At 41.7% G+C, this 12,688-nt stretch overlaps 1 protein-coding gene across 3 annotated transcripts in view; it reads left to right on the forward strand.

The window, feature by feature from the left end:
• Positions 1 to 10,723: 10,723 nt before the first annotated feature.
• Positions 10,724 to 12,688, forward strand: part of TTC7B (tetratricopeptide repeat domain 7B) — a 352,148-nt gene continuing 350,183 nt past the window's right edge. The window contains exon 1 of one of the 3 annotated variants that reach the window (XM_030558926.1): positions 10,724 to 10,905. In XM_030558926.1, the coding sequence (XP_030414786.1) occupies positions 10,785 to 10,905 (121 nt within the window). In that variant the 5' untranslated portion in view covers positions 10,724 to 10,784. The remainder of the gene's footprint in view (positions 10,906 to 12,688) is intronic. The other 2 variants (XM_030558927.1, XM_030558928.1) reach the window with 2 other exon arrangements.

The following is a 12,688-nucleotide window of genomic DNA, read 5'->3' on the forward strand; positions in this document are numbered from 1 at the left end:
AGATATGTACACTTTACATGTAATATAGAGTAAAGCTGATAAAAATTGGATAAAAATATATAATTCTACACCTCTATCCTGGAAACATGTTTATGAGTAACTTGTGTATCTGCAAGTTTGAGGCTAGTTGAAAAATCAAGAGGAAAAAATACATGCTCTTTGCTATTCCAAGAAAGTAATGTTACCTTTTAAATAATACTAATACTATAATTAAGGCTAAGATTTTGTCATGGATATTTTTTGTAAAAGTCACGGACAGGTCATGGGCAATAAAGAAAAAATCACGGGAGCCCATGACTTGTCTTTGACTTTTACTAAAAATATCCATGATTAACTGGGAAGGGGCTGGGCAGCTGCGGGGTACCTGAAGTCCAGGGTCTCCACTGCCCTTGGGGGCTCAGAGCTTCAGGGATCCCCCTACTCTCCCATGGCAGCTGGGGGCTGTGTGGGTCCCTCTGCCCTCCTGCAGCAGCTGGAGTCTGTGGGGTTCCCCGTGCCCCCCAAAGTGATGGGGAGCTGTGGGGGTCCGTCTGCCCCACTATGGGGTGCTGCAGGGATTCCCCTCCCCTGCCACCATGGCGGGGCTCTGGGGGTCCCCCCTGCATCCCCTGTGGTGGCTGGGGAGCTGCCAGGGTCCCCTTCCCACCCATGGTGGCCAGGGAGCTGCAGGGGTCCACCTGCCTTCCCCCTACGGTGGCCAGAAGCAGCAGGGTACGCCCACTGCTCATGGTGGCTCGGGGCTTAGGGGCCCGCTGCCTCAGACAGTGAGGGGGTAACTCACAGCTCCCTGCCACTGTGGAAGTTGGCGGGATCCTGTAGTTCCCAGCCACCAGGGATGAAGTCACAGAGTCACATAATCTCTGTGACAAAATTGTAGCCTTAACTATAATACACACACAAAACTTGTTTGAACCATATATTCCAAAGTTCTTTACAAAAATAGATAATATTAAGTAAGGCTGGTTGGAAAACAAAAACATTTCCTGCAAGAAATTTTAAGCAAAAAATCTTTGTTCAAAATTGCAGTAAAATTATTTTTTAGTTTTTGCACATGTAGTTTTGAACAGATTAAAAATGAAAATTTTCATTTTGTTTTGACTTAAATTTTTATTTCATTTTTTAAATGAAGCAACTTTTTAATTGAAAATGAAAATTTGTGTCAGTGTCAATTTGAATTAAAATATTTTGTTTCTGGTTTTTAAACCAAAATAAAATTATAATTTAAGTCTAAATTAAATGTAAAATTTACTTTATTTTCAAAATGTCCATTTGAAATAATTCTCATTTTGAAATTTTCTACAAGGAAGCTGATAATATTAATCAGAATTGACATGTTCCATATTTTTCTCTAGAATTTCCCACACAAATTTTAAGCAAATCTAGAATTAGGCGCATTTTATAAAGGGGAACTGAAGCACAGGAAGGCTGTGATTTGCCAAAGGCAACATGGTGGCAGAGACAGAAATAGAACCAGAATTTATGCCTCCTGAGTCCTCTCCCAGTTAGTAGTCTCTTCACTGGTAAAAGTCACCTTTGTTTAAAATGCAGATGATCCCAGGTTACACAAACCTGATTTACGCAAATCCGCACTTACGGGAAAAGTTCTGTAAGCTAGAAATAGGAGGGTTGTTTTTTGTTTGTTTTTTTTGTGTGTGTAATAGTCGGGTATATGTGTCCAACTTATGCAAAATTCGAGTTACGCAAGGTGTTCCGGAGTGGAACGCTTGCGTAAGTCGGGGAGCGTCTGTATTGACATTAAGAACGAAAGAGAGCAATTGACATAAAAATTAACCAGACTAAAACTATCAATTAAGTATTAGAAAAGCTAATATGTGTTAGTTGCCCTAATTCAACTAGGAAAATAAATTAAATTAGTGGCTTAGTTTAGAAAGATTTTGGAATCTGATGTTTATTTGGAAGTAAAGTGGAGTTTAAAAATGAGCTTTTTTTTATAAAGTTAAGAGCCAAGCCTGTTAATAGCTGCACCCACAGAATTCTTATTGAAATCAACTGACTTCTTTAAATTTGTCTGAGATAAAGATGGAAAAACAGCTTTTCTTCCCCCTATCTCCCGCAAAGGCAAAGGAACCACTAAAAAAAAAATCACAGATTAAAGTGCAGACTGGATGCAGAGGTACAATGTATTATACTCCTTAATAGAAAGTCATCTTTAATTTTTGGCAACACGTTTGGGGCGTTTAGAATATTCTAAGCTTCGGTTCTCCCTAAAATATTTACTCTCATAAATACTCATTTTTGCTGGATTCTTGACCAGTTGTTAATTATGTAATTAGTTCTCTTAATAGCAAGATGTTTGGATGTTTAATGAAGGGAAGAAGAGAAAATATAAGAATTTTGATTGTGACCTTGTCTATATTAGAAAGGGTTTGCGAATGTAGCTGCATTTCATAACCACAAAATTGTTTTTTTTGGTCAGCATAGCTTATATCAGTTCCCCGAATGAAATAAGCTCTCTACAATAGAAAATGGTCTTTTTTTGTTTATATAACTGAGACTACATTTGGACTCTTGCCAGCATAGCTGTGTCAGTTAGGGGTTGGTTTTTTTCACATTGCTAACTAGCATAGTTATGCCAGCAAAACTTTTAAGTACAAACCAGGCCTTAGAATTAGGGAACAGGAACAAGGAGAGAAGAGGGAGAAGGGGTGGAGCACAGAATTAATGCTAAAGGCAGCAGAGGGTAAAGAAATCTCAGGGTTGATGTTTGTATTGTTTAAAGTTGTGCCTAAGGGATAGAGAGATGACTGGAGGATAAAGAAAACTATTATTTTGTTGAAAGCAGCTTGCCAGTCCTGTTTAAACAAAAATGACAAATCATTTCCCATTTTTTGTGAATGTAGTGCAAGGGGAAAGAGCTACATGGACAACCAAGGTTAAGTTACAGAACAGATACAGAATGTACTGCTGTTCAGTACAAATGTCTGCTCGCTGACTGGCGGGGGAGCGGCGGCTGTCAATCTCACGCCACGAGAACGTGAGGTAAGTGATTCTAAGTCGATCTAAGATACACCAACTTCAGCAACGCTATTCTTGTAGCTGAAGTTGCGTATCTTAGATCGATACCCCTCCTTCCCCCAGTGTAGACCAGGCCCAAGTCTACTGTTGAATCACCAGAGTAACCAGTGTAGATTTGTACAACATCTTGTCAGTAATTTTGTTGTGAGAATAACATATATATCTAAGTTGCATGTTATTCATATGTTATTCTCACAGCAGAATGACTGACCAAGTATTATTATTTTATCAATTACAATTGGGTAATAACACAGTAAAAGCATCCTGATTTTGTTGTTTGTTAAATCACACACATAGGGTATGTCTGTACTGCCCATGTTACAGCGCGGCCATGGCAGCGCTATGACATGGGCAGGGTAGTCATGCTTTATCGCTGGAGGAGAGCTGTCCCGGCGATTAAAAAACCCCCACCACGAATGGGACATGGTCGTTTTCTCGCCGGGAGTGTGACTCTTGGCGATAAAGTGCTGTCTGTACTCGTGTTTTTCAGCACTAAAACTTTTGTCGCTCGGGTGTGTTTTTTCATACCCCTGAACGACTAAAGTTTTAGCACTGAAAGTGGCAGTGTGGACACAGCCTTAGTATCATGTGTTGCAAAGAGCCACAGAAGACACATTAAAGACACATTGCGGCTCATGAGCCTCAGGATGAGTATCACTGTTCTAGATGTATAAATTTGCATTTGGTTATATTAAAATGTATTTAGTTTGAATGGGTCTAAATTATCCAGTGATCCATATCGCTCTGTATGAGTGCCCTGTCCTCCTCTTTATTTACCATTCCACACATCTTTGTGTCATCTGGAGATTTTATCAGTAGTGATTTTATATTTCCAGTTCATTGATGAAAATGTTGAATAGTGTCAGGCCTAGTATTGATGCCTGTGGAACTGCACCGAAAACAGATGCATTCAATGAGGATTCCCCATTGACAACTACTTTTTGAGATCTGTTAATTAGCCTGTTCTTAGTCCATTTAACATGTTGTTTGTTGTATTGTATAGTTCTGTTTTTTAATAAGAATGCAGTATTAAGTCAAATGCCTTACAAAAGTCTAAGTATACAACATCTATGCATCAGAGGTGTAGCTGTGTTAGTCTGGATCTGTAAAAGCGGCAAAGAGTCCTGTGGCACCTTATGGACTAACAGACATATTGGTACATGAGCTTTCGTGGGTGAATACCCACTTCGTCAGATGCATGTCAACATCTATGCAGTTATCTTTGTCAACCAACCTTGTAATCTCACCAAAAAATAAATTGGGCTAGTTTGAGAACTATTTTCTATAAAGGCATGTTGACTGGTATTAATTATATTCCTATCCTTTAGTTTTTTATCAGTTGAATTAGTTTTTCCTTAATTTTGCACAGAACTGATGTCAGGCTAACCTGCCTATAGTTACTCAGGTCATCCTGCTTGCTCTTTTTGAATATTGGCACAACAATAGCACTGTTTCTGTCTTCTGGAATTTCGTTGGTATTCTAAGATTTATTACAAATTAACATCAGCGAGCCAGAGATTTCCTTGTAGGAGTCTTGGGTTGCAAGTTATTGAGGCCTGCTGATTTAAAAATATTTATTCATAGTAGATGTTCTCTAACATCCTCCTCAGTTACTAATGTAATGGGAACTTACTTGATCAGTAGGTATGATACAAGTACATCATCCTGCTTCTTTCCAATTACAGAACAGAAATACTCACGGAACATTTTTGCATTTGTGCATCGTTATTAACAATGTTACTAACTCTGTCTAGTAAAAGGCCATTACCATTGCTAGGATTTCTTTTCTTCGTAATATATTTAAAAACATAGAACTTAATATTACTGTTCACCTTGCAGTTGGGAACTTGGATTATGCAAATTATTAAAGGCAGGGACTCTCTGTATTTTGTCTTGTGCATTGCCAAGCACATTATCAATGCTCAAGAAGTAATAAAACTAATTATTATGGAGGTAGTCCTCTTAATTTTAAATATCTAGGTCATATAAAAGTACTCTGCCACTTTGTTGCATATGGTTTTATTTTCTATGTGTGACAATATTAGTCTGTGTAATACAGGTTATTTTTCTAAAACAATAAAAATTCCCTCTTTCTGCATATTTTTATTAACAAAACCATTGAAAGAATTTCTGGGGGCTGTTAGATTAAATGAGATAAAAAATTAACAGGATGGCTTTCCAAGTTAGAACCAATGGTCTGTGTCAGTGGTGTCCAACCTGAGGCCTTCAGAGCACTAAATTGTGGCTTTCAAGGGTAATTGTGTAAAGAAGAAATATTATATTGATTATGAATTGAAAATATATTGAGTGAGCCATGCTCTGCAATTTTTAAACCGAACTGCTTGATCAGCCATGTTGCTATGGGGAGGCAATATGGAGCATCCTTCTCCAACTGCCTCATTATTTCTTCTTTTCTGGCATGAACCAGGAGCGTTCTGAGCAGCTACTTGCTGTTCTTCCCCTGTTGCAGCTGCTCAGCAGCATCCCCAGTGGCAGTCTGTTTTATTGCAGGGGAGAGAAAAGACTGACTAGTTTCTCCACTGCCTGCTTCCTTGCCAGGCTGTGGGAGGCCCACGGTTAGAGGCTTAGGTGGCTCTGCCTGAGCCTAGGAAAATAAAGTATTGATTGTAATCCCTTGAAAGAGGTTGGACATCAACCTTATCCCTTGCTAGTCTTGACCTTGACGTGCTAACACGTGAAAACTATAAACTGCTTTGTGTTCATCGCATGTTACCTCATGTTACTTACCACACATTAGCTTATGTGGTAAGAAAATGGTTTGATGCTTCTGAATACAATTTTTTGGTAAGTTCATCTTTTTTCTTAAAAGGGTACAGTCATGTTTAAAACCTCTTTTATACTTTCATTTTAGAAGCTGAAAATAAAATATCTTTCTCTAGCAGTTCTGACCTTTTCCATTTAGAAAACTGCTTTTGCTTGTTCTTTGATGTTGAAATTAATGGCTCTTTTTATCTTGTTCTTTGATAGTGCAGCAACACTATTGATGATGTGACTATAGCTCTGGAATAGTATTTAACTGCTCTATAGAGCTAGCAGTGTCTGCAGAGATAGCAGAATCTGAAACATTTTTTCTTGGTCCATTAGTAATAATGGCTATTTGGGTTTTTCTAAATGTCTTGAAGGTGTATTTTATATTTTTATATATATAATATATATTTAGAATCTCCAGGGCATTTCCCACCATATTATGACAAGCTTAAGATACTGTAGGACAAATATTCTGCCTAAACTATGGAACGTTGACTTTTAATATATGCTTTTTATTAACTGGTCATTGTTGTAGCCTAACCATTAGTACAGTCTTGTTCCCATTTGGTATGGTTGGCTATGAAAAGGATTTCAATATGATTGTCTTTTGTGTCTGCTACTCCAGTTTAAGAAAAATGACATGAGTACAGCGGGTAAGGTCCCACTTGAAATAGAATATTAAAGAATATATGCTATAGTTGAGATTTTACTGGATTATTGGGCAGTCGTTAAAGAGCTAATCATATTTTTCATTCTTTGGGACCTGTTTCTAATGAGTTTTACTTTGTCAACATCTGAGCTGTGCTTCCTACTTACATGAGCTATAACTAGCTGTTAAAAGAAGTGCACATTTTTTAAACATCAGAGAATTGGTATGGGGAAGGTAAGTCATGCAGCAGAACTGCAGTAGCGTAGGTAGAGGGGGAGTGGGGCAGCGGCCGCTCTCCCACTGAGCACAAGTGGCCCCTTTTAAATTTCTTGGCACCTTTTTAATTTTTACTTGTCCAGCGGCGCTCCGGGTCTTCGGCAGCACTTCAGTGGCAGGACCTTCGCTAGCTCCAGGTGTCTTCGGTGGCACTGAAGGACCCACTGCCGAAATGCTGCTGAAGACCCATGGAGCGAGTGAAGGTCCCGCTGCCGAGGTGCTGCCGAAGACCCAGAGTGCCGCCCCATCAGTAAAAGCACTGCTGGGTGAGTAAAAGCGCTGCAGTGGATGGTGCCTTTTTTTGAGATCGCTCCCCCTGTTCCCTCCACCTGGCTATGCCACTGAGCAGAAGTATTGGGTGAGCTAGAACCTACAGATTGAGGATTCTATTGTGAGCAGGTTTTTTACATTTTGAAGAGGAGGAAAGATTTTTATGTAAATGTTAATTGTTCAAATTCAAGAAAATCTTTATCTCCTTTTGCAAGGACTTCAGTTGCTTAGCCCATTTACTCAATATATGATGAGGTCTGTTTCTAGTGTGTGATTTGTATTTCATTTGTATGTTATCTCTCTAGATCTGTGAAGATTTTTTTTTTTAAAGAACATAAGATATTCTGGGAAATGAATAAAAGATATCTGACTATCAAAGTTCACTTTCTTTTATATTCTAACCTCACAGGATGCCATTTTAAAAAAATATTTTAGTGATTATCAAAGGGGATTTAGATATTTTTAGGTAGCATTACAAAATTTAATATATTATAATAGCTTTTACTGAAATAATATCTGTGTAATATTATACAGTTTATATGCAAAGATTTAGTTAATGATAGTAAACAATACCTTGTTCAGCTTGTTTAATTCTAGCTGGGCTAGAACTTAAAAGTGTTAACTTATTGTGTAATGTGGAACTTTGGTTCCTTTGGAATTATTAAGACAGAAAAATGTCAGTGTGTTTTCCTTCTGTTGCTGTATATATGCTAAGCAATGTTAATTTCTCTTAAATGCTTTATTACAGTGCTGGTTAGCACTGCCATTCATTAAAGATGAAATATACAAATCAAGGGGGGTTATACTATGGATTATTTATTGAGAATTGTAAGAAATCATCAGATACTTGTCTAAAAGTTGTAAAGACGTATATTCTTTTCCAAGTCTTGAAGTTTGTTTTTCCTGTATTAGGCAAGGACTGAATGAGTTGTATCAACTTGATAGCAACAACAGAGTTGAACATTGATTGTGTAGGAACGTGCTATCTTGCTATTTGGATTTCTTTGAAGTGTTTTGTGTGTGAATTTAACTTTAAAAAAGCAGTAAGGGCTTACATTTACCTAATTGTGTGTATGTTCACAGATGTGTTTGTTTTACCTTTAAAAATAAACTTGTCTAAGTGCAAAATCTTGAATTCGGAAGTACGTCATTACAGTTCATTTCACTTCTGGTTTATTTGAACTGTGCTCATCATAACGATCTTCAAGGGTCTGGCTCTTTTAATATAATATGCACATTGCCAAAGTCTTGATTTTATAGTACTGCTAACTCTCACTATGATCTAAATTTCCTTTAAAGTGTATTTTGACTCTAAAAAACCTGACTGTAAAAATGGTGTTGTGGCATCATGTTTGTCTGTCAGTAATTTCTATATCGGCTTTACTTAGTTTAGAGGAAAGATACTGCTTCAGTAGTTGAGGGTGCCCAGAACATCACTGGATCACACGTCAACATTCAGTACCATGCTTACTAGAAAAATTAGTCTGACTTCAGTGAGACTTTTGCCTGCATGTAATGAGTGTGGGTGCCTGCACAGTAAAGGAGCTATTCAGCACTTCAGATGTTCTAGCTGGCCACAAAAAGAGCTTTTAAAATGATAGTCAAAAATTACGTACAATGTGGTAGATATTAGCAGAAATTTGACATAGAGTGGAAGGTAAGGAACTGGTTAGGGGCAGGATTTGTGCTGGAGTTGACGTACCTTAGGTTGAGTTACCGCAGGGTCTACACCACGGGAGGGCAACAGAAGAAACTCTTCCGTTGACTTACCTCCGACGAGAAGAGTAAGGTAAGAGTACAGGGGTCAACTGGAGAACAATCTCGTGTCGATTTGACGGGTCTTCACTAGACTCACTAAATCAACTGCTGGTGGATCGATCTCAGAGCGTCGATCCCGGCTGTAGTGTCGAGCCTGAGCCACAGAAGAGTTAAATAACTTGCCCAAGGCCGCACAATGCCTCATTGACAGAACAAGGATTAAAATTCTGGAGTGCCTGGCTTCAGGTCCTGTGCTCAGTGCATTATAATTAGATCATGCTTTGTCTCATTATAAACTCCCAGCTGTATTGCTGATGGGCCTTAGTTCTATTGTGGGGGGAGGAAGATGGCAGAGTGGGAGAAGAAAGGGGTTTCTGGCACATTCAGTACTTGGTTTTTCTGCTAAAACTAAATGGAGGTTACTGTTGACAGTGATGGTGATGTTTTTGTGTTATGGATGCATTTATGTGGAATTGGACTGAGACCACTGATTCACTTTGCATTGGCCACAGAGAGACCTAAGTATTGCATTGGGGCTCAAAAGATCTGGTGTGATTTCCAGTTCTTCCACAGACTTCTTGTGTCATCTCTGGAAAATCGCTTTAGATCAAATCACTTTAGATCAACTTTTCAGATGTATCAACTATGTTTAGATAACTCCATTTATGGGTTCACAGACCTTGTTCTCATTTTTAGAAGGTTGAGCACTTATAACTGACTTAATTAAGGGCTAGAAGTATTCTGCACCTCTGAAAATGAGGTCAGGATGTCCAAGTTGAGCCTCCTACAAAGGGAGTCACCTGACAGTCAGAGGCCATTTTTTAAAACTTAGCTGTCAATCTATGTGTTAGAACTGGACAAAATGTTTTGGACAAATTATTCCTGCCCCCTAATAGTAGTTTCAGGTTGAGAACCTATTCTCAAAATTATCAAATAATTTTGACTGAATTGAATTTTTTTTAATGTTTTGACATGTAAAAAAACCCCTCTTGACATTTAGTTTCAAAGTGTAATCTTGTTTTAATTTATTTGAAGAACCAAAAAAAGTAAATACCTTGTTCTGACTTTAGGCTAAGGGCTAGGAAAGATTTGAAGTCGTGCCCACTCCTATTTCAGACTCCTCCAACAATTTACATAATTCCAAGACTCATTCCTCTAATTCATAAATTATTGGCCGCCTTTCTTATTAGCCCGTCTTCCCCAAGTAAGCCATAATTTCAAGACCAGCCCCATTTCCACTTGATCATCTGAGGCATTCCTCCCCCGTCCTCTCAGTCCGTTCACTTTGGTGGTTCGCCTCCCTTCCCCGGCCCTCAGTTCTTAGACCTCTTCCCTCCTCCTCCTCCGTGCTCGGGGCTGCCTGCTAAGCAAATCCCTGGCCCGATGGCTCCTCTGCAACGTTGCCCCGCGCCCCACCTCGTCTCTCCACGGCTGCTGCCCTGTACCTAAGGGCGCGCTCCGCCTTCCGGGGCCTCCTGCACCGTTGCGGTAACGAGAGGCAAAGCAGGAGCAGAGCCGGTTTGTGTGGGGGAGACACTTCAGCCTGGGCAACAAGCGCCTTCGGCGGAGGAGGCTGGTTACTGCTGGTTGCACGGGGAAGAAGGGGGCACTAAGGACAGGGGCGGGCTCCCACACTCGGGGGGCGGGGCCCAGCAAAGGGTCGGGTTGGCTCTGCGGTGGGCTGCAGGAAGAGGCGTTAGCCGCGGCGCTGGGCGGGCTGGCGGGTGAGGGGGCTGTGGTGCAAGGACACGTTTTGAGCTTGACCCTCAGTGGCCGCCCGGCCGCCATTTCCCTGGCCCGAGGGCCGCCGGGGCGGGCTGTAACGCTCTCTGCCCACCCCTCGCTTTCACCTCCCCGCAGCGTGCTGAGTGCCCCCTCCCCCGCCTTCCTCCCCTGCAGTCCCGCGGCGGCCCGCCAGGGGGCGCTGCTCCTGGCGTTCGGCGCCCTGCGCTCGGGCCGCGCAGCCCTCACGTTCCCCATCCTTCACTGCCGCTGCCGGCGCCGCCGCCCCTCGGGGACTCCGGCCATGGCCACGAAGAAGGCGGGCTCGCGGCTGGAGACGGAGATCGAGCGGTGCCGCTCCGAGTGCCAATGGGAGCGGATCCCCGAGCTCGTCAAGCAGCTGTCGGCCAAGCTCATCGCCAACGGTGCGGGGCCGCGCTGGGCCGAGGGGTCGGCATGGGACGGACTGAACGGGCGGGAGGAGAGGACGGGAAGCTGGTGGGCACCGGCGCGGCCTCGCCTGGGGGTTTGGCGGCTGGGGCCGGCAGGTGCAGCGGGAGGGGAACCGCTCGCGGGGCGGAGGGAGCAGAGGGAATGAATGAGGGAAGGGGTCGGGGGGGCTTCGCTGGCGCGCTGTCGTGAGGTGGGGGGTCTCGCGCGCGCTCGCTGCCCTGGGTAGGGCGGGGGTCCCGCATTGGTTGACGCTGTTGTTTTCACGGGTGTTTGAGCCTTGGTTCCCGAAGAGAGATTGTTGCGCGTGTGTTTATAGCGCTAGAGCCGTGTAGACGTACAAGGAGCAGCACCCAGCCGCCGCGAGGATGCGTGTCTTCTATATGCTTGTGACTGTAGAGCCATGGAAGAATGGGGTTGGAATCATCCCAGCCAGGGCTTTGTCAAGCTGGGCCTTAAAAACCTGTAAGGATGGAGATTTCATCATCTCCCTAGGTAACCCATTCCAGTGCTTCACCGCCCTCATAGTGAAATAGTTTTTCCTAGTATCCAACCTTCCCCATTGCAATTTGAGGCCATTGGTTCTTGTTCTGTCATCTGCCACAACTGAGAACAGCCTAACTCCATCCTCTTTGAACCCCCGTTCAAGTAGTTGAAGGCTGCTATCCGATCCCTCGCCCACCCCCCACTCTTATCCCTTGGGTGGAAGGTGAGTTGTGGCCTCAGAGGAAGAAATGAAGTCTGTAGCTGTAATGAGATTAGAATGGTGGGTAGAGGACTCAGTTTATGTTTATAAGGTGTAACTGACTTTTCGAGCAGATACTTCTCAGTGTATAAATTAGGCAAATACACTTTGTAGTGGGAGCACTTTGCCCAAAGTGGAGTTCGCTTGTGCTGGAAATATTACAGACTATCTTACATTTTGTACTGTTGGTGAGACCCATTATTTTGAATCACGAATGTTGTATTTTAAGCTGGTGTTGCATCTTGTGGGATATGCAGGTTGATAATGCACATGGCATTATTAAAACACTTCAGTTTATAATTTCATGCAATACTTAGACAAGTTTGGGTTATTGGTAGAAATACAGTATTTTTAATTAACTTTTGTTAAAAATCAGCACTGATAAATGTAACATAGTCTCTTGTACAAACTATCACCCTAATAAATATGTTGGAGTTAAATGGTTACAAAATACAATTTAAAAATTAGAGATGAGAACTTAAGCGATGAAGGGAGAAATAATGTACATCTGATATGAAAATAGCCCATGAGAGATCAAGACCTAGGAAAGCTGTTTCAGTTTTCAAGAGATGTAGAGAGCAGGTTCCTGCACCAACATAGACAAGATGCCTGTGTCTTAAAACAGGTGTGCATGTAGTGAACTTGGAGGGGATAGACAAATATGGTCTGTATGGTAGACTGGAGCTGTTTTGTGGAGAACTTGATGAACAGTGATGTGGAACTTGGGGTAGCTATAGGGAATGTAGTTAAAATAGCAAAGGTGAGCAGTGATAAAGGCATGGTTCTGAGGATTTCAGTTGCTCACATAGAGGGAAAAAAAACCCAACAACCTTTTTCCATCATCTGTAGGTGAACACTTTTTGCAAAACAATCACTCCATATCTGACCTCTCATCCTTTAAGGAAAACTGCACAAAACCTTCAAAAAGATGAGCCTGGGAACTTAAATTCATAACTATGCTGGTCACTAAAAAGGATAGACTTCACAGACACTCTGGCAACTTATAACACACC

This window comes from Gopherus evgoodei, chromosome 4, assembly GCF_007399415.2.
Source record: "Gopherus evgoodei ecotype Sinaloan lineage chromosome 4, rGopEvg1_v1.p, whole genome shotgun sequence".
NCBI lineage: Eukaryota > Metazoa > Chordata > Testudines > Testudinidae > Gopherus > Gopherus evgoodei.